We start from the raw sequence: 22577 nt of genomic DNA on the forward strand, positions 1-22577 counted from the left end.
AGTAAGGCAAATTAAGTCTGGAGTGCTGCTTTCTTAAATGTGAACAAGTCATCACTGATCAGGCTCACTCTTCTAAAAACACAAAAAACCAAGATGTTTTCCCATTCCAAAACCAAACACACTTAAAGGTGCCATGTAACAAATTTAATTTAAAAGCTTCATTAAAAAATAATAGGTAAGCAATGAACTCTCTAGCTATAACTTTAATGCTAGAAGCATGTTTTGAATGGAATTATGAGAATAAAGTGCAAAAAAGAGGCCCTGAACTTTATTATAATTCATATCACACTCTGTTTCCTCCAGCAAGAGAGGTCATTCTTTTATTGTGAAATATATATATTTCACAATAAAATATTGATAAAAGAATGATCTACATACACAAGCAAATAGACAGTATATGCATCTTCTATGTGTTTTTTTTTAATCAGGTAGTTTATAATTTGCCAGGAAGAACCTGAAGGGTATCACATGCTTCTGAACCGCTTGCAGTTCTTTAACATGACCCCAAAAACAGTTACGTTCTTCCAATGCTATTTTTTTGAGAGAGAGATTAACATACATAGTATTAGTTACTAGAAATATCAGCATCTGGTTTTCAATTTTTAAAATGTGTTATTGTAGCTTGTTGGGGCTTTGGCAGTCTTTGTAAATATAAAGGAAGCAGTCCAGTTAATATCTGGAAAACAGTACAAAATGGACTCACAATCTGTATATTTGTCACTTTAATTTTAAAGGAACATACTGTCCTTCAGCCTTACTTTGTTCAAATAATAACTGGCATTTAATAAATATCAAGTGAAATAGGAGTCATTGGCCTGGATTAGGGCAAAATGTTTGTAACCCAATTTAACAGATGGGCAGATAAGGTAGTTCCATACCATAATTTTCTCTGTTCTTCTCCTACCCATATTTCCCAGTTTACCAGCTGTTAGGATTTCTGGGAATTGAAGACCAAAACATCTGGGGACTCACAGGTTGAGGACCACTGATCTAAAACAAATTTGTATAAGCTTGGGTCGATGGGGTTTAATGAGTCAAAGCATAATCTCATGCACATCTGCATCTAAGTACAATCATCCCTCCACATTAAGGGCAGAGGAACCCTGTAAAAGTGAATAGCTGGAAATAAAGAAATTGCTAATTTGTAACTCCAAAAGGCACCTCTCCAGGAATTTCTAGGCCTTTCAGAATGACTCTATGGCCAGTTTCTACTGGAAGCTGGCTATAGAATTTGCATTGGAGGACCTAGGGATTCCTGGAGAGCTGTTCTCTCTAGAAATCTCTGGGTTTTCCAGCATGTCAGGAGGTTGTTGATCATTAAAAAATCACACTACAGGGCCTAAAAATAGAGAGAACATTTAAAATCAAATCCTTGAATACTCAAATCTACAAAAGTCAAAACCTCAAATGCAGAGGTACAATTGTAAATCTTTCTGAACTCATTGGGATTTGCTTCCAAGTAAGTGAGAACAGGACTGTGGTTTTCAACAGGCGAAGACCTGTTCTGGCTTGTGGATTGTTTAACACACTAGCATGCCTATGGTTATAGAATATCATGTCTAAGTGTCTCTACAATCAAAACTCACACAAGGGAAATACATCACCATTGTAAATGTTTATAATGTGCCAATACATTTCTTGTATGCGTCTGGCAATACTTTATTTGAACATCTTACTTCTGGTTTTGAGAAACACCAAGAGGCAGAAACTCCTGGCAAATCACATTCATCTTCATAGGAGGTATCAGTCTTGAAAATCTGGCTGATGCCATTTCGGCTCACGGTTTCACCGTTTGCAAAAGAAAACCGTGTTTCAAACCGTGTTTTTTCAAGTAGTCAGCAACGGGGTTTCGCTTCAAATTTTCTGCTATTGTGGGCCCGGGCTGTGGCACAGGCGGGAGAGCAAGCCAGCTGCAATTAACTGCAATGAATCACTCTGACCAGGAGGTCATGAGTTTGAGGCCGCTCGGAGCCTATGTTTGTTTGTCTTTGTTCTATGTTAAAAGGCATTGAATGTTTGCCTATATGTGTAATGTGATCCGCCCTGAGTCCCCTTTCGGGGTGAGAAGGGCGGAATATAAATGCTGTAAATAAATAAATAAATAAAAGCAAAAATCACTTTTTAGCACTAGTACTTAATAGTATGATCATACTTTAATATATGCAATCTCCCTCCTTCTCTCTAAAAATAGCCTCTCTTCCCCTAATAAATCCCCTTATCTCCTTCTCCTCCCCCTCCCCCTCCGCCCCCTCCCATTCCTCCTTCTCCTTCTCCTCCTGGTGGTACATTCCACTCCGGGTAAGAGGCCAGTTCTTGTGGTTGGTTTTCTGCTTGTGACATCTGAGATGGCTGTGCGGTAGGAAGCTGCACTGAGGAGGTAATCATTGAACCTGAGCTTGGCTCATCGCTGCCTTTCCTTATTTTTGTTTTCCAAAATTGTTTGATAGCATGTCTGTAAAAAAACATGAAAATGAATCATGAAGCAAATTTAATCAGATTTAGGACATACAGGGCTAACAACAGAAAACACTTTTTAAAAAATCAGACACAAAATTTCATTAAACTCCCACACACATTTTACGTCTGTTCCACTGTTGTTTCTTGTGAGTGTTTAGAAAAGTTACTTCTTGAATATGTTTCTGCTCAAAACAAATTTGGACAAACCCAATGGCTAGTTCCCATTAGTGTATTCCCATCAAATCACTGGGATTTACATAAGGGTAGACTTGCCATTCATCAAATGATTTAAAGAGTCTGATCTAGTTGGAATGGCCATTGGATTTATTTTGGTTTATCTTCAAAGCCGAAGTCAAATTTGGGACAATGTTTGGCAGGAATCCCAAACTCAAGCAATGTTTATGCAATATGAAGGAACATTTTAATGTATCAGATCATGTTTGAAGCAGACAGTGGCTCCACTGCTCTAGGCCACTTAGTGCAATGTTGGGGTCCTGAAAAATTAGGCAGCACTAAAAGTTTTCTGAATGTTGAAAGACGATGGCTGTTTTAAATATTTAAATGAATCTGGTGTACTATGCAGAAGATGTACTTCATAAAAAGGCATCACAAATGCTGGTTCATTTATCAGTAAATGTTTGATTCTTATTCCTATTTTATATAAGTATACACACAGGGTCACAAACATTTATTAGGCCAAAAGGAGTCCTGAGTGGGAAAGTTCAAAAAGCTCCACTCTAAGCACTGGTTTTACAGGACCAAGCCATGGTGTTTAATCTAGAGGGTTCAGTACCATGGATAGCTCCCAGAAAATTCAGTGTGAATTCACCATCTCAGAGTCATCACTTGTGTCTGCTAGTATCTAGCTCAGCATGGTCCATATTGACTACCAGCATTGGATGTGTAGGGGTGCAAGAGAAATGTCTGTCTAGAACTAGATGAAGATGTCGGGCATTTGGATCAGGAGTTTATGGAGGCAGAGCAAGTGAGATATGCATTTGCTCCATTTAGTCTCTATTTCTCTCTAGTCAGCAGCCCAAGAATAGTAAACCCCTTTCAACATGAAGTTATTGAGGGTGGCATTCAGATAGTGGATAGGAATCAAAGAAAAAAGGGTGGACCCAAAAATATCAGTAAATTCACCTCTTGCTGCTGGTAACTAAGTTGTAGGGGAGGCTTCAATTATTTTAAATGGGAGAAAGGCCATACAAAAACTGGGAAATTCTCAAGCATCAGAGGGTAAGAAGAATGATCTTCTGAAGAACATAAGTTGGGATCTCAGTGGGCTGGATTCAGTTTTCCCACTGTCGCATAGATTATTCTGCTTCTACCATCTAATGAAAACACACCTATATAACTATAAAAATAACTAAGTGTAAGTCACACTGGAAAAGAGGTGAAGCTATTTCTCTGTATTACCATAGAAATGTGTTGTGGTTATACCTTAGTAAATGCCAAAAAGAACTAATTTCAAGCAACAAGTTATTGCAACTGGTCACTTCAACGCTCTGGTGTACCTAAGCATTTATGATCACTTTTGTACCTGAACATGTGAACATGTGATCTCTGTTCTGTTCAGCAACTGCAAAACCTAATAACCTTTTGGTACTGCAACATACCTGTTAACAAATAAGAGGACTGCTGTTAAGATTACCCCAACACAAATAAAAAGGCCACTGATGAGGAAAAATGCTGTTACTGTATCTGCGCCCCCATTTTTGGATCGTCTTGTCTCCAGTTCTACAGAGAAGAAAAACTGCTGTTATTTTTTGTTATAAATTTTTTTAATTAAACATTTATCTATCAGGAAGGCTGAGAAAGTTGACACTTTTCTTTTTCCATTGCCTTTAGGAGACAGATACAGGTTTTCTTACCTGTGAAAAACACAAAAATCATTGCATGTGCTGCATATTTTCTGACTAAAGGTTTGAAATGTCACAAGAGAAGGCAATTTGTTAAAGTTGTTTATGTTTCTATACAACTTAACAAAGCTATTCTGAGCTCTATAAAGGGAGTGTCTAGGCAGAGCAGCTACAGGACCAGTTAGTCACGGTAACCTTAAGTAAAACTGTTCTGAGGACACAATGTACAGTTCTGTATGTACAATTGAAAAAAGACTGCAATACACCAGGAAGGATTAAGGGTACGCAGCAGAAAAACCTGACATATGGAGAAGCTAAACAAGTAAACAGTCACAATCACTTACAGCAGTACTTCTGTCAAAAATTGACTTAGTAAACTGCAATAACCCTTTAAAATGTTATATAAAATCATTTTAATGAGTGTAAGGTTAAGGGAGGTTATGTAAACACAATGTTGAACATCATGAGGATTGTTTGGAATACTACACAGAGCTTGAATAGGAGTAGTATTCAAAAGTATTTTAGATAAGCCAAGGAAGTATTGTGGTAAGAGTGAAAATGAAGAAAAATGATCCCTGGAAAGTGCTGTGTCCACATGTCAATGACATGGTACACAAAGTACATAAATCAATGAAGGAAGCATTCAGACTTCACACCTACCCATGATTAGGCACCTTTTGTGATAATGGGTATCTCTCATTTATTTAAGGCAGTGTTAAAGATGTTATTTTAGGCTGATGATACTATAACATGATGGCAGGTTATCAACTAAATTACTAGATGGCTTCCCAAAATACTTTGAGGGTGACCTCACGCCAAAACATGTTTCACAAATTACAATGGTTCTTTTCTAACAATTTAATCATAACTAATGATGCTGGAAATATTGAAAAAGAGTTTTAAAAAATAACACCATTGGGTAGACATAAATGTTGCTGTTAAAATTCTCAGTATCGAAAGAAGCATTAAAGTTATATGTGGCCAGAAAGGTCATGTGGTATAGTCTTCCTGGGACTTCACCACTTCAGGTTGCAGGTGTAGAATTGCAAGGTTAATGCAATTCTCGTGCAAGGTTTCTCGTGCAACAATGCTTGGATACATGGAAAGATAGCATGTCAGACAGGAAGCTTTTCTGCTCCCTCCCCTTTTCTTGTATAACTCACCTGCTAATAACTGGGTAACAAAATTCTCGTGTTACCACAGGTTGGTAAAAAAGAAAGACAAAAGCTAGTAATTTGTATGGATTAATTTACAGGCTATTGTAATTTTTTAAAGAATAAAATTTGGATATTGTATGTTTCGATGTGCCTCCATGTACAAAAACATACAAAACAAAGTAACTCATATATGGAAAACTAATGTCAGAAGAAGGCGGGGACACAATTCTTCTTTCCTTCTACCACATACTTTGTATATGTGTGCGTACTTACAAGCTGTTGTCAACTTATGGTGATGCTATTAATTTCATAGCATTTTCATGGACAGAGGTGGTTTTGCCAATTATTTTCTCAGAGATCTAGCCTACAGTACCTGGTATTTGCTAGGGCTCTCTCATCCAAGTACTAGCCAAGGTGACCCTGCTTATCTCCTAAGATTTGCTTGTATCTGGGGCCTTTAGAGTATATAGGCCTTTCTACCACATGGTTTGGTGGATCTGGTACAGTTTCACAATGGCATCCATATGAAGAGACATCACATCTATCATAGCCAGCACAGACACCAAGCTGATACAACAGAGTCAAAAGGGATCACTGCTCACTGCCACAGCCAGCATGGAAGTAAAATAAACCAAGTAGGGAAGAGCAGAGTGACCCATCCCAAAGGCTCTTTCTGTGCTCATTATAAAGGGAGAATTCTTTTTTGTGGCCACCATGTCAATACTATCAGGATTTGGAAATTACCTGAAATTTTCTAAGTGATAGCAGAGTTAATACCTTTGGCCTAACCACCTGTAAAAGAGTTAAGCCACTGTAATTAGGGTGTAGTGGTTAATGCAATGAGAGTAGTATATAGGCTGTAGTTATACTGAGTTAGTTCAAGAAGGATGGATGGTGGTTATTGGAGGGAGAGTGAACTGTAATGTTTACATATCTTGTATATATTGCTGCAACTAAAGAAGGAAAATACTTCCTTCTTATTTGGGAAATTAATAGCATTGCCATAAGTTTATGCTTATTTTGGAAAGAACAAAAGTTTCTGTGTGTTTTGTTGTCTGAGCAGAAAACCACTACAATTGTGTTTTTGGACACCTGGTTCCTTAACTGGAACTAATGGAGTCACTTACACTAAAACAGGAGTTTGATGACTGCACAGAACCCCTGACAAATACAACAGGTTGTCAAGGAAAGGTACACACATCTCTTTCATCCCATAAGGTTCTGAGCATGACAAAAATGTGAGTAGGAAAGAGGTGGAATTTTTACATTGCTTCTTAGCAACATTCTCAAAATGATTTACAATTTAAACTTTCTTAAAAACAAAGTGAATATACAAATAACATTTATTTAGAAGAAAACTGTACTTAGATCTGATAAGAGGTTGGCTAGCATCCTGTTAGTGATATATATGTGTGTAAACACAGAAGTCCCATTGTGGATGGGGCACAGAAGTCTATTCATGTGTCCTTATAGTCCACCCAAAACCTTCCCAGTGCCTGACAGCTGTCAAGCAACAAGAAGGGCCCCTGCTGCTGTTGTATATGATTGAGGAGGGGGTGGGAAGGCAATTCAGACCCTAAATACCCAGCTGCTCTGAGCTCTCAGGGGAAGGAAAAGGCATCTCCCCCCTCCTCCCCAACTGAGCTACGACCAGCTGCTTCGCTAGAATTACCTCACTCTCTCCTTTTCTCATAGCTGAGGAACAGAAGTAGGGACCCTTTCTGGTGCTTAGCAGCTTCTAGGTACTTGGAAGACATAGAACAATATGCACAGAATTACATGCCTATGCAAGATCTTGGACATTTCCTGCAAGCACAATATGCAATCATATGTGTGACTTCAAGTTCCCTGTCAACTTACAGAAATCCCATACACTCCATAGAGTTTTCTGAGACAAGGAATATTCACAGCTGCTTTTACAAAATCCTTGCTCTGAAATACAGCTTACAATACTTGGTATTAACTGCCTGTCTCTAATCCAGGCACTAACCAAGGCTCATCCTGCTTGGCTTGCAAAATCAGACAGGAGCTGGTGATTTTAGGGTATTCATGTAGTAGTAGTAGTAGTAGTAGTAGTAGTAGTAGTAGTAGCAGCAGCAGCAGCAGCAGCAGCAGCAGCAGCAGCAGCAGTATCAGTAGTTGTAGAACACAATTTTCCACAGTACAATGGGTTCTTGGTGGGCTGGAGTTTGGTTCCAACTCCCCCCCCCCCAAGATATCAAAATCCATAGATGCCTAAGTGCTGTTATATACAATGGCTTAGTAAAGTGTGGTCCTTTATATAAAATGACCAAATTAAAATTTGCTTTTTGGATTTAAGCAAAATATTTTCAAGCTGTGTATGCAGAATCCATGGATGTAGGTGGCCAATTGTATTCCTTTCTTCCATTCTCTAAATAGCTGAGTTGGGTCAATGACTAGCTTTTGCAAAGAAGGTCTAGAACCAGCTGGGTTCCCTATTTTTCTCTCTGGAAGAGCATTTCTTCTTGTAGGAAAAATCCATTTTTGCACAGCAAAGATTTCTCTGTTCAAGCACGAGGACAAAGCAGGGGAATTGAACACCCTCTGCTCACCCTCTGCAGAAAAGAAGATCTTTAGATATCTGTTCAGGACTACTTTAATTTTCCAGAAAGTCTCTTTTTCCTGCAGTAGGTGGGCATACAGTCCTGCAGCCTGATGAACAAGCTCTATGCCTTGTTTTGGTTCGGGGAAAATGTCCTGAAACTGTTGCCCACCAGGACAAGGATTTAATTCCATGGCAAACGCAGGGGCAGCAGCACTGCTGAATATTCTGTATTCTGCAAGACCATTGGCTCTCTGTTTACTGTTTTCAGGCAATGACAAATGTGGCTGACGTGTCACACACAGTTTGCCGGGCAGTGTGTTGCAATGCAACAGCCTCTGCCTGCATAGGAAATGAGCTGAATTAATGAAAACTACGCACCAAAATTGCCTCCGCACAGCCAACTGTATCATGTTCATGTGGGTGCTGCTACCATTTTTGAAAATTGGCCAAGTGCTGCCTCCACCTCCTCTTCCCTGTGGTTGCCAACACACTTGCTCACACGGGAGACAGAACAAGGAGCACGCTCTCGATCTTGTCTGGCTCTCTCAGCACACGGCAAGAGAAGAAGCCTCCCCTTCACTTACGACACTACCCTCCCATGCAGAGGTATCAGAAAACATGAATAAACTGCCTTATGCCACTTGCTTTATCAGAAGTCAGGTCAGAACTAAAACAGGCTGAAGTCTGAAGTAGTCTAATAGTGTGGAAGAAAAAACATGTTGAATTTAGTTATTAAGAAAAACCTCATTCTCTAAGTTATTCTTTACAGGGACTATAATACATTGAAAAGATCTAAAGAGAGAAGGCTTGATTTATATCAAGTAGAAGGAATTACTAATTAGAAAAACATCAAGCAGCAGGTAGTTTGATATCTATTTGTGGATCACCGCCTGATTTCCAGCCAATCAGCAAGGATTTTTGACTTCTAACCAATAGCAATAGCAACAACAAAATGACTTTCCCCTCCCCTAGATTACAGAGAAATGAAAAGAACGAGGATGGCATGTGTAATCAGAAAAGGGGAGGGTTACTCTGTTGTTGTTGTTTTGGGGTGTGGGGGAGTGTATGTGGAAAGATTTTGTTATCTGTATGATTCCAGGACTCAAAACAGATTCTTCACTCAGAGTGCTTTAATTCAAATTATTATCATTTGCACAAGGCTTCAGTTTTTGGCTCTTCAGGATTCAAATAAGAAGCAAATTTGGTCCCAGAAGCCTCAAATCAGCTTGCCTCCAACACACCCTCTAGTCTAGAATTGCAATGAAAATCAAAAAGGAAAACAACACTAGTGATTAAATATAAGAGTTCAAAAAAGATACATTAGTGAGAAAATTTCAGCAAAACAAACAAAGAGCTTTGTGTCACCTTTTTTTTTTTTTTTTTTTGCTGCCACAGAATAACATGGTTTATCCCTTTGGAAAATAGGCAATATGTTCCATACTGTTAACTTTCGGTAGATACCAGTTTCATTCACCGGGGAAATGCGGGAAATTGCTTGTGCAAATTGTTCCCTGCCTTTGATATTGTGACTACTCATCCCACCGTTGCCTCAAATTGATAACAAAAATAGCTATGCTGCCATTTCAAAGAAAAAACTGTTATATATTATTTATATAGGGAAGGTCCCAAGTCTTATCAAAATCACTACCTGAGAATGGAGTGAGTCCATTCCTCTTACAATTCATTTTTTAAAACTGTATAGTTTTAAAATGTATAGTTTTAACTGTACTGCAGGCTGATCATCTCTTGAATGATTGCTGCTTTCATTCTATCAAGAGGAGAATCTACTTACAGACTACATGAGTAAACTAATGGTAAATAAATGTTTAATGGCAAAATAGATCCTAAGGAATAGGCCACTTTGACCATTAAGCCACCACTGAGAAAAGGCATATCAGCTAAAAATAGACCACAGCTACCAGTTTTTAACTACCTAGCCTTAATGCTTGCTGCTTTGGCAGGTAACCAAGTTTGTAGGAGGAAAGTATGCCAACTGAAATACTACTGCAGTGCCATAAAAAGGTCACACAATGGTTGCAATGATGCAGCTTCCCCAGGAGATACATTAGCAGAAATGCAGAGAGTTTGGAAGTGCAAGGAAAAGTGTGCAAAGGAGCCAGTTGACACTTCCTATGGACTGGTGATTGATTTTTGATCCATAAAGAGATAACAAAGAAATTAAATGCACTTTGAAGCTCTTTCCTGTGATTCATGATTCACTCAGAAAAAAGGACATAAGCATACTCAGACTCCTAGTACAAGGCCCATGAAATCCATTGCTTCTCACCCCTAATTTCCATCAACACGAACCTGGCAACTTATTCAGTGAACAACTACTGATCTTCCATGCCTAATGCTTTCTCAGCAGGGCACAAGTGAACCTTGTATTTGTGTCCAGTACTTAGAAAACAAGAGTCACATCAATCTTCATTTAAATTAATTGGCATTGTAGAAAATATCTATTAATATCTGCTGGCTCAGGAAGGAAAAATATATGTAAGAAGAAATATTTACCAATCGCCTCCAATTCTGGTAATTTTCCAACTGTGTCTACTCATTCAGTAGTTGTTACTGTGACATAGAGGAAACATTACAGGAAAAAATATCCTGCAAATTGTTTTCCTCCTTTCGAAACCAGGGACAGGGTGTTCAGAGTCATCACTATCAGCCAGTCATGCTGTGCAAAGACTTTGAACCTGCAGTAAAACCTTTCTAAATATGAATGAAGCAGCATATTTACAAAACCCTGATGGAGGCATCCACAGACAGCAGTCTTGTTCACTTCTCTTAAGGTTGTTTTACAGTTTATACATTTCAGATTCGGGCTAGGTGACCAGAAATAAAATAAGTTGTGCTCCGTAAATGTTTTGTAGTTTCATGGCAAATGGATTAAAAGAAGGAAAATGCAAAAATGTCCTCTTCTAGATATTTATTCAAAGTGATAGATACCATGCCTTCTTTCCTATCCTGCTTATGAATAAGTTCTCAAGCATTACTCTAGTCTGCATATTCAGGTCTTTCCTGTAGTCAGACATACACCCCATGCTAGACCAATTTAAATTCCAAGAGAAGTCTTCCACAGCTGCCAATACATAACTCAAAACTTGGCTAAGTTTTAACTGCAATAAAATAGGGAAGGGCATTGTCACAAGAGAAAAGATGTTTTCTCTTCATGTTGATTTCAGGCTTCCTTTGAAGCCCTACAATTGATATTGGCTTTGAGTGGCAAAACTCAAGATGACAGCTGCAAGTAGTACATCAGCAAAATTCTTCATCTGAAGCACTGCAAGATCATTACAAAGAGCCTGGGGAGAATTGAACAAGGTGTCACCAGCTGCTTCTGTTAAACTGCCTGATCTTCCTATCTTCTGAAATTAGTAAGGAGAGAAATATAGTAAAAAAAAAAAAAAAAAAGGAAGGAAGGAAGGGGGCGCAGATTAAATGCAGTGCAACAATAAATTAATTGATACAGATTACATTTTGTAACTAAGTATATATATTTCAGTTACAGGTTGCATGCTACTGCTATAAAAGTGTCATTATTTTTCAAGACTGTTTTCCCCTATGGCATGACCTGTCAAGTGACAGTACTGATGACTTCCCATTTATTTTAATGTGGTTTGCACAGAAGTCCATGTTTTTCTCATCCATTGCTCCATCTGTAGTTCACAATTTATAGAGACCCTAGATTTGTTTTTATAATTGTAGGTTTTACAAACAAAATATCTTTAAAAATATTTATGAACTCCTACAAACTTACCAGCTGTTGTATATATTGTGTATTTTACAGATGCAATCAATTCCCCTTCTTCGGTGGTATCACACTCTAGTGCAACTGGGTGAGTGTCCCTGTGCACCTCCAGAATAGCAGAATCATTAGGAAGAATGAGTGATTGCTATCAATTTAAAGGTGACAAAAAACAAAAACACAGTTGAATTATTTCATAATGAAAAAAGCACTATGCTAAAAACTTTGATGGCTTTAGTAAATACACTTTCCCTGACATACCCCTTTTGGTCAGGAGCTCCTTACAATATTTTAAATCATGTATCTTCTCAGGTCACCAGCTGTCTAGTTTGTTTTTCACATCCAGGCCTTTAGTAAAGATATGATCAACTGCAAATGGATCGGGGGGGCAATTTTCACTATTGTGCCTCCCAGCGGAAGGCAGTAGAATCACATTCCGGTACACCATAACATTTCCTCAATTTCAGGCTAAAACTCAGGGGTTTAGAGCATTAGCATCTAGCAAGAGGGTCTGCAAAACTCGGACTCCAATGTGCATAGAGTAGAGTCTTCTCATTCTGCATTCCTGTATTAGTGAACAGGAATTCACCAAAGAAAGCCTCTGACAATTGTTCATGATTCCAATGCTCACAATGTTTGTTTTTTTTGTGAAAAAAATGTTCAAGATACAGCGAACTTACATAATTATTATTTGTAAGCAAATAAGCAAGAGTGAAAATGGGGTAACAAGTAAGTTGATGAACAAGTTCATGGGAAAGCAGTCACTATTTTATAGTCTACAAAGCCTGTAAATAATGGGGAACATTTGATGGTCAAGAAGGAAACCACTCCACCCCAACACACACACAAAGAGTTCTTAGAAATACCCAAGCACCTAAGCTATTTTTTATACCGATCATGTTTTGGAATATAAAATTTCTCCTTCAGGGGATTCTCTTCCCACAAAACCAAAGCAATAATCTCTCATGAGCTTTTCTATGCTGAAACTCAGTCAGAATAATGTTTTAATTCCAAACAATATTGGGCATAGTGAATAAAAGAAGCACTCTAAGAGAAGCATGTTTCCTTCAAGGTATGGCCCACACTTACTTTACAGTCTGTCATTCCTTCTCTCATCTTCAACAATGTGCTGAGAGTAGCCAAACAGAGGACCCACCTACCCTGCTATATAATGCAAGGTAGGAAATGCATTAGCTTGGAGCATCCAAAGAACATGCCAGGTTAATGCATTTTAACCCAGAGTAAACCTGTTAATTTAGGTTTATTACAGGTTTTTAAAAAATCTGCAAAGGTCCAGATCTTCCAGGAAGGTCCCTAAGACTGAAGGTGCGTCTAGGTTGTAGAAGTGATGCCATTTGACACCAATTTGATTGATATAACTCAATTCTATGGAATCCTCTTAGTTGTCGTTTGGTAAGGCACTAGCGCTCTGTGGCAGAGAAGGCTAAAGACCTTGTAAAACTACAGCTCTATGGATTCTAAAGGATTGAGCCATGGCAATTAAGTGGTGTCAAACTGCATTAATTCTACAGTGTAGATGTTCCATGTTTGTTTAAGGCATGGGAGAAAGAAGATTGGTAAAGAATAGAGCTGGATGTAGAAATATAGAAGATGGCTGAAAGTGAATGTGTGCGCGCGTGTGTGTTGTGTAAATAAGAACTATGAAGAAAGAATGACTTATTTGATTCTCACACATTTTTATTTTATTTCTATACCCACTATTTTTGTCCTTTAGGCTACTGCTTCTTTAATTTAGACCATAAACTCTTTGGGGAGATGAATAAATTCTAGGAATTAGTGGTGTCACTTTCAAAAAAATGAGCTGCACAGATGGAATGAAATTACTCACCTGCTCTGGAATCAGCATTTTCCAAGTATACTGAAATCGGTTTTCTGGAGGTACAAAGATACAAGGTATCTTCACACTAGTAAGACTTTCAGAAATTGGTTTTCCCCCTGCAGAAGAAAGGTTTAACAATCATTTTGTGTCTGTCCCAAAAAAGCAACAACTACTATTGAATTGTTATCTATAATAACAGGAAGTACAGTATTCTGGTAATGAGGGCCAATGTGGTGTAGAGGTGTGAACACTACACTACTATTCTGGATTCAGGGTTCAATCCCCTATTTGGCCACGGAAACCCATAGAGTGACCTTGAGCACGTCACACACAATCAGTCCTAGAAGACCCTAGGATAGGTGCACCGCACCTTACAGCCACCATAAGTCTGAAAACACATACACAGGAACTACAACAAATATTGGTAACAGTCGAAGACTGTAGAAACTGTATTAAACCGGAACAATTCTAAATTGCAATCTGCTGGATTAATATTTAAAACGGCTTGGAAATATTTACAAGAGCATGCCATTTTTAGCTCATCCGAGCATCAGTACATGCCATTCTGGGAAAAGACATCAATTGTTAGCAGCTTACCCATTGAATCTAATTATGAAGCACTCTGTTATTCTCAGATCCTTACTTACATCCACAATCTGCTGGTCCTCTACACTCTTCCATTCGGACAATGCACTTTGTTTCACCTCCAGGGCATCCATTTATTAATAAAACTTCTCGGATGCCAATCCCTTTGACCAAAATGGAAAAAGGAAAATTATTTATCTGCATATAGTCTGTGTCCAGCCACTTCTGAACATCCTTTCTCTTTATGAATGAAGCTTCTTTAGTTCACAGTTTCTTAAACTTTTCTAGTCAGGACCCCTTTTCAACAATTTCTATGCGAACCCAGGTATTTATTTGTTTGTTTGTTTGTTTGTTTGTTTGTTTAATTATATACCGCTCTTCTCCCCCAGGGGGACCAGTATATAAAACTGGTATAGAAATCAAACATTTACTGATAATGAATCAGTATTTGCAAGGCTTGCTAATCAGGCTGATTTTCCTTTTTATGAAGTATCTTCATGCAGAGTCCACTGTAAACACTGCACAACATATTTGTGTAAATGTCCAAAACAAGCAGTAGGTGATGGTCAGAAAACTTTTCAGGACCCAACATTGACTTAAGGTGACCCTATTTCGGGTTGAGATCCACAGTTTAATAAGCACTGCTTTAGTTCACCTTTTCACCTTTTCAACAAAGCAATTTCCTTCTTACATCTAAAATTTGTAGCTGTTACCCGTTTTGCCTGTGACTACTACCTAAGTGATGGTGTTCCCAAAGTGTAAAAAATGATTAAAAAGCACTGTGTTTTTAGTATGAGGCACTCTTCCTCTAGTAGTATGCAATATGCACTTTCATTTTATGCACTGCTAAAAACAAACAAGTTAATTAAAATTTAAATATCAACGCTAGCTTGCAGCCTTCGTGAACCTGGCCTTTCAAAGCCTCCACCATCTGGTGCCTGGAGCATTTTTTGCTCTGATGAGCTCATGCCGAACAGGTGCTGAGCATCCTTAACTCTTATTCATATCAATGGAATAAATGCAGTGCTATTGAACACCTAACCGCTCTGGAGAGTTTCGGGATGGGAGCATCTACTTATGGCAGAATATGTTGTTGAAGACTTTCATGGCCAAAATCACTGGGTTGCTGTGAGTTTTCAGATATGTAAACCTCACTTGACTAGTTTCCAACAGACCTCACAACCTCTGAGGATGCCTGCCACAATGTGGGCGAAACGTCAGGAGAGAATGCTTCTGGAACATAGCCATACAGCCCGAAAAATTCACAGCAACCCTATGGTAGCATGGCTTATGAAAACTTTCACATGTCACATTAGTCTCATCTTGTAAGCAACCTTCATGAGAGAAGCAGAACTCTATACATAAACCTATCACTATGACATACAGCCTGAAAATGACTTACCATGCTTATCCTCAATTTTGTGCCAATTACTCGTAGCACACACATATACATCTGCACATATATTTAATTCAATGAGATTTATTTACACAATAATAGTCCCACTGAACTAGAGAGAGATGGCATGCTTTGACTCATGATGATTCTCCGTTAGGAGTACCTGATCTAAAATATTTCTTCCACTGTGAATTTTATGTGTTTCTGTCTGCTGTGCTTTTTTTAAAAAAACAAAACCTAAAAGCAGAGGTTGAGCAAGTTGCTTTTTAATTTACAATGTTTTGAATCTCCTAATCAGTTAGTGACCATGCTAGTTAGAGGATTTGGGGAGCTGTAGCCCCAACAGCTAACTTCCCAAATTTCTGGTTAGAAGGAACACTAACAAGTTCTTATATGAATTGTATCCACTGCCATTAACAGTGGATACAATTAATCATTATTGTCTGACCTTGGGCACATCTACACTGACCAATACATCCAGGGTGAAACTGGCATAGAAGGAGGTGGCTTCACTCTACAGATGATTACACGGGGAAGCCCTGGAATCAATTCAGGGGCCAGATGGCACCGGAAAGGCTGTTCCTGGATCTGCAGCATCTGCAATTTGACAGTCATAGAGGATGCACCTTTTTTCAAGCCCCCCCCCCCCCCACACACACACACACTGCTGAATTTGCATGTGCAGGTTGGTGGAGCCTCGTGGGTGTTGGTACAGTGATTCGAATTCTGCAGACTTGCTTTTGCCAGAACACTGAGACGCATTAAGGATTCTATTTTGAAGTATTTCCTGACTTTGCTTATGTCGGTTCAAAGGGCTTAAGGCGCACTGCAGTACACATTCATGGTGTGCATAATATAACATCCAAGCTGCCTTCAAACTGTTTTAAATGGTCAGTGTAGATGTGCCCCATGTATGAACACTGGTTCTTAGGACACCTGCATCACTCATAACATTTGAGAAAAATCACAAAAAGAAACTCTCACCACCAGTTATTCACTTATTCACTAAATGTTAGCTTTAGCATTTTAAGACCATTTTTTTATTCTGGTGTATTACTATTGTAGTCATATACCCTATTTCCCCCAAAATAAGACAGTGTCTTATATTAATTTTGCTCCAAAAGATGTTTTAGAACTTGTATTCAGGGTCAGTCTTATTTTTCCAAACTGACTTTTAAAATGAGCAAATTTATATCTAGGACCTATTTTTGAAATAGGGTTTATATTTCGAGCATCCTCAGAAATGCTGACAAATCATGATAGGTCTTATTTTGGGGCTAAGTCTTATTTTTGGGGAAATGGGGTATTACCCTAGGCGCTCAATCATTCTTTGAAAAAGAATAAAAGATACTGCTCTATGTAACTCTGGTTTGCCAGTTCAAAAAGCATCCCAAGCCTAAGATCCTAGTGCCCAAATGGGAAAGCTTGGGACACCCCCAGATAGCAAGCTCTGCTGATGTAATTGGGTATGGTAACTTAAGCACTGGCCATAGTTGCTCAGAGTATATCATTCAAATAAGGATCAAGAAGCCTTAACATTAATAAGAAAATATTTCCCAGATTAGGAATTCAGTTTTTCATATTCTGGTTTGAACAGAAAAAAATCTCAACCATTTCCTAGCTATTTTGTTTACACATTCTCAACATGCTACCAATATTCACCAAATACTTTGAGGGGGGATGGATAATGATTCCCACCATCATCACAATAAATCAACATGCTGATAGATAGAATACCAACTATACACGTATTTTCAGAAGCAATGCTTATTGACCTGAATGAGACTTTATAACTAAAATACTGTTTAAGAGTCTGCCATGTCATAGTCATGATTTCATGGGTGAGTGGTGAAATAAAAAGAGAAAGAAAACTGTAGAAACAGATGAGGGAAAAGGAGTGATTAAATCGGGATAATAATTAATAATAAAGCTTTATTTATACCCCACCACCATCTCCCAATAGGGACTCGGGGCGGCTTACAAAATAGCACACGATGGTGCCAGACAACACATAAAATACAGTACATCAACATCAATAACAGAGCAATTTACATAAAACCACAACATACAGAAATTAACAAAAACACAACTCAAATTAAATAAAATGACCAATTAGAATGTCAACATTAAAGTGCCAAAGTAACGAGCAATCAGTTTGCTAATGCCTTAAACATTATCAAAGGCCTGCTTGAAAAGCCACATTTTAACACTTTCCGAAAGTGTTGCAATGTGGGGGCTTGCCTATGTTCCCTGGGGAGGGCGTTCCAAAGCCGGGGGGCTACCACCGAAAAGGCCCTCTCCCTCATCCTACCAACCGCATTTCAGACGGGTTTTAGAAATGGGTTTCAGAAATGAATCTACATATTGACTTATGATGTCATCTTCTTGTCAGTTATTCATTCTGCACTTCACATTTTTTGCTTTCTGCATAGCCTTCAGCACTTCTACTGTGTCCAGTTCTTTTTTGGTAGTTATAGTATTATCCAAACAGACTTCTGATGCTCTGTCACCAAACTGAGCTAGCACTTTTGTCACCCTAGCACAATGTTGTCATTGTTGTTGCTATTGTTATTTCTATTCCATCTTTTCCCTAGTTTGTGGCTTACAATAATTTTTTAAAATGGTTTAAAAATATACATAATGCCAAAATTAAAAAGAGATTATGCTACAAAAAATTGAAACTACTCAAACAGCACAAGAATGAGCAAGATTCAGCTCACTGTTTAGGTGACTTGGGCCTTAAACAACCAATCATCAAATGCCTATCAAAATAAAGAAGTATTTATGTGTCCACAAAAAGGAAGAATGAAGATGTCAGTATTTTCTCTGGGAAGGAAATTTCAGAGCCTAGGGGAAGCCTCTGAGCCTCTCGTGTTCCCATCAGATAAGTGGTTCTCAACCTGTGGGTCCCCAGGTGTTTTGGCCTTCAATCTCTGAAATCCTGTAAACAGTCTGGGAACCACTGCACCAGATGGACCTGTGGGGGAATCAAGAGAAGGACCTCCCCAGCAGATCTCAGAGCATCCACAGGTTTGTAAGGAAGAATGTGTGTGAATGCCTTCAAGTCAACCTGTTGACTAATGGTGACCACACAGATTTCATAGAGTTTTCTTAGCCAAGGCATACTCAGAGACGGTTTTGCCAGAGAGAAGGCTGGGGGAGGAAGAGTGGAAAGAAGAAAACAAATACAGCACCATCTACACTGTCATTATAATGCAGATTGAACTGGATTATATGGCAGTGTATATTCATATAATCCAGTTCAATCTGCATTATAGGAGTCTACACTGACCAAACCACATTACATGGCAGTGTAGAGGGGGCCTAAGAGGGTAAGAGAGAGAACATGAGGTCAGAGAAAGCATAGAAAGAACACTGCAGAAAATGGAGGGGAGAAAGAGAGAAGGGAAGAAGAGGATAGGAAAGTTATTGAGACAAGAGAGAAGCCAGAAAAAGAGAGGAAAAATGTGTTTTAGCCAAGAGTTACAGGATTAAGGCATGAAAAGGAGAAAGAGAAACAGTACAGAATAAGAAGAGTAGATGAGTATAAGCAGGAGTTACAAGGGGAAAGAAAGCAAAAGAAAGGAAGATGTTTAGCCAGGAGTTCAGGGTAAGGGAGAAGGAGAAATAGCGTGAGAATACGAAAGAAAAAAGAGAATTAGAAGAAAAAGAAATTAATTGCCTAAGCAGAACTGAGGGAAAAAGCCATTAATTTCATGCTGGTTTTTTTTTGTCAACACGGTATAATCACATGTGCCTCAGACCAAGAAATTAAATTATACTGTGTCTTCAACCATTCAGGGAAGGTTGGGGCAAGTCAGAACAGAACAGGGAAAGTTAATAGTAAGACTAAAAAGCTGCAAAGCAACAGACTTTTATAATCACATTAATGAGCTCCGGAGGTGCTGATTTCAGAGATTTACTTCTGATGGCTACACTTCATTCTGTCATTGACAGATAATGAGAAATTTGGGGGAGGGCAGTGCCAGGCAAATGTACTGAACAGAGAGCAGAAGCTGTTCTGAATATGTCTTTGTTAGTGAGGACCAACAACATATAGCAGTGTGTGTGTGTGTGTGTGTGTGTGTATGTGTGTGTGTGTGTGTGTGTGTGTGTGTGTGTGTGTATGTATGTATGTGTATATATATATATATATATATATATATATATATATATATATATATATATATATAGTCTCTTTCCAGGACTGTGCTCTTGCTTTGGGACTTCAAAGGCCCCACCTGAGGTCCGGAGAAGAGTGGCCGGGTCCCAAGACTGAGGAGTAGGCCCTGAGATCTAGGAGCTCATCCTTACATATCATATTTACTATACAAGTCCCACTGAGATCAAAGATACTTCCCTCTTGCTAAGTGTGAAGAGGATTATACTCAAAGAAAACAGAGATTTCTATGTGCAATTCAAATTAGGTATAGAATTTCAAGTCTCAGACATCAACATTTCACTTAAGAACTTCATGTTATTGTAACACACACATTCAACACATGGGCTGTGTTTCTTTGCTTTTCTCTTTTTCTTCTGCCAAACACTTTGTGTTCAGCTCACTCAAATGGCATAGGATGCGAGGGAGGAAAGAAGAGTGTGCTTAGTCCCAGTAAATACTGAATAGATTGCCATCTATTATACAAATATTTTGTTTACTGAATAATACAGGAATGGGGAGTTTAAAATACCCTTCTGCGACTCAGAGATAAACAAGAACAAAGTCTATTTGAATATTGAATTAATCCTTGTGCATATGACAAAAATACCTTGAGGCGAGTATTTTGCATCTCTCAATGCTTAGAATATATCCTGGTGGATTTTGTAATATTTCTTAGGTGACATTTAAAACTCATGGAACATTACCTCAAGTGTCAGGGGGAAGCAGAAACATACACTAGAACTGTCACAAAACAAGGATCTTGCTACACAGCTATGAATGCCTCATTTCAATGATGCAAAAACCTGAGATGAATGTGACAATGAACTGACACCTTGGTCAAAGAAATTTCTCTTTGTTTTGGAGGTTTGGGGGACTGAAACACACACACACACAAGCACCCAATGCAGGGACACTATGGTTAAAAACAAGGAGGAGAAAACAGATTTGAGAGTAACAAGGATATGACAAAACACTCTTCTAGTCCCGGAGGGGTGAGTGGGTGGGTGGTGACAGCATCTTTCTAATTGGGCCACCATTGCAAATGACTTTTACCCCAACTGCTATCTCTGGCTTGCACTCAAATCTGGTCACCAAGTGCTACTTGTGACTTCTGCCCTTGGGATTCTTCCACCTACACAGAAAGATCAACTACCAGTCAGTCCTAAATCAAAAAGACATGGAAAACTTTTGGTATTTAATTGGAAGAGAGAGACTTGGAAAAAAAAGGCTCTGGATGAGTTGTGTCTGCCAAAATCTGCCTCGTGGAGAGGCATCCCTGTAGAAAGAAGGGTTTGTCACAGCTGAAGAAATGCAGTGGGGTTATTTTTTTACATCATTTGCCATATGAAAAAATAGTGGTAAAAAAACTTGCATGATGTGTTTTGGGCATTACAGAGACAGACAGATATTATAGATCTGAAGATACTGGATTTAGTCACAACAGGAAAATCCTAAACAAAAGGGAAGGACTGGGATTAGCTCTTTGCAGTTTCTGCCTCCAGCCATGACAAAGAGTTTTTGGGATTATAATTGGTTGAGATTTACCTATGTTATTAGTGTGTGTTTCTACACACAACAAAAAGATAGACAACCTTTAGTCCAACATAATTTACATTACTGATGCTAATGGCATTTAATTTTTGCTGTCCCTTTCCTCAATCCTCACATTCTCAGATAAAGGGCAGTGGCCTCTGCCTGCACTGAGATCCCTGCAGATCAACTGAACTATGGCAGAGACAACATCTGATATAATTTTCTTTCTCGTGTATGATTTTCCCCCACATCTTTTGTCTGAAAAAGAAGCAAATTGAGCTTTGAAAGCTTGCATTGTGTGTTTTGTTGCAATGTAGGTGGCCAATAAAATTATCATTCTTTTGTGGCTTGTAGATTTTGCTCTATTTCACCAGTTAGTTACCTTATAGCTGGACCATCCACCCTTTTACTTTGAATTATAAAATGACACCACAATGGGAAAGAAACAGCCTGATTTGTAAAAGCCTGGATGCTAAATGTGAGAACATGGTGTCAAATTCAAAGACCTGCATAAACTGTCTTCAAATATAACCATGTCTACGATGTACCTTATTTAAAATGAAAAAAAAATACTGGTATACAATGCCTGACCCTCCTTTGACTTTTCCCCCCATTTTTTGTTGTGTTACACTTGGGATTGAAATGGATTTCGCTGACATTGTTGGCACTTCATATAACCAAGATAGCTAAACCTGTGAAGGAACAAAGTATTTTTATTGTGGCACAGTCAAAACAGAAACACTTGCACTTATTGATTGCATAAGTATTCATACTGTGATACATTCAAGTAAGCCTGGTTGCAAACCAAATAATATAGTGGAGTCCACCTGTGGGCAATTCCCTTGACACATCATCTCAAATTGAAGCCCTCTCTTTCTCAAATACCTCAGCTTATTGTTGAGCATATCTAAACATTATCTTGAATGTATCAAAACAAGTCGGGGATAATGCTGTGCAAAAGCACCAGTCAGGAATGAGTTATAAAACATCCGCAAACCAAGAACTTCTCCCGAAGCACCATATAACCATTAGAAAACAGAAACTGTATAACTCAGCCCGAGCTTGAGAAGGTTCTCCACCAAAACTCAGTGATCAGATGAGAAGAGTCCTGGTCAAAGGAGCAGCCAAGAGGCCAATGGCAACACTGAAAGAGCTTCAGAGCTCCACAGTGAGATGAGAGGAACTGTCTATGGGGAAATTATCACCCAAATGTCCTACAATGCTGGGCTATATGGAAAAGTGAAGAAACCAAAGCCACTGTTGAAAAATAG

General features: G+C 38.6%; 1 protein-coding gene across 1 annotated transcript in view; it reads right to left on the reverse strand.

Annotated features, from left to right (window-relative positions):
• Positions 1–141: 141 nt before the first annotated feature.
• The window catches only part of spaca1 (sperm acrosome associated 1), a 30403-nt gene continuing 7967 nt past the window's right edge, over positions 142–22577 (reverse strand). Inside the window, exons 3-7 of the mRNA XM_008119689.3 lie at positions 14278–14379; positions 13640–13746; positions 11803–11938; positions 4077–4197; positions 142–2452 (exon numbers count right to left, since the gene is read on the reverse strand). Of these exons, the coding sequence (XP_008117896.1) occupies positions 2203–2452; positions 4077–4197; positions 11803–11938; positions 13640–13746; positions 14278–14379 (716 nt within the window). The 3' untranslated portion in view covers positions 142–2202. The remainder of the gene's footprint in view (positions 2453–4076; positions 4198–11802; positions 11939–13639; positions 13747–14277; positions 14380–22577) is intronic.

The sequence above is a fragment of the Anolis carolinensis genome, chromosome 1, assembly GCF_035594765.1.
Source record: "Anolis carolinensis isolate JA03-04 chromosome 1, rAnoCar3.1.pri, whole genome shotgun sequence".
NCBI lineage: Eukaryota > Metazoa > Chordata > Lepidosauria > Squamata > Dactyloidae > Anolis > Anolis carolinensis.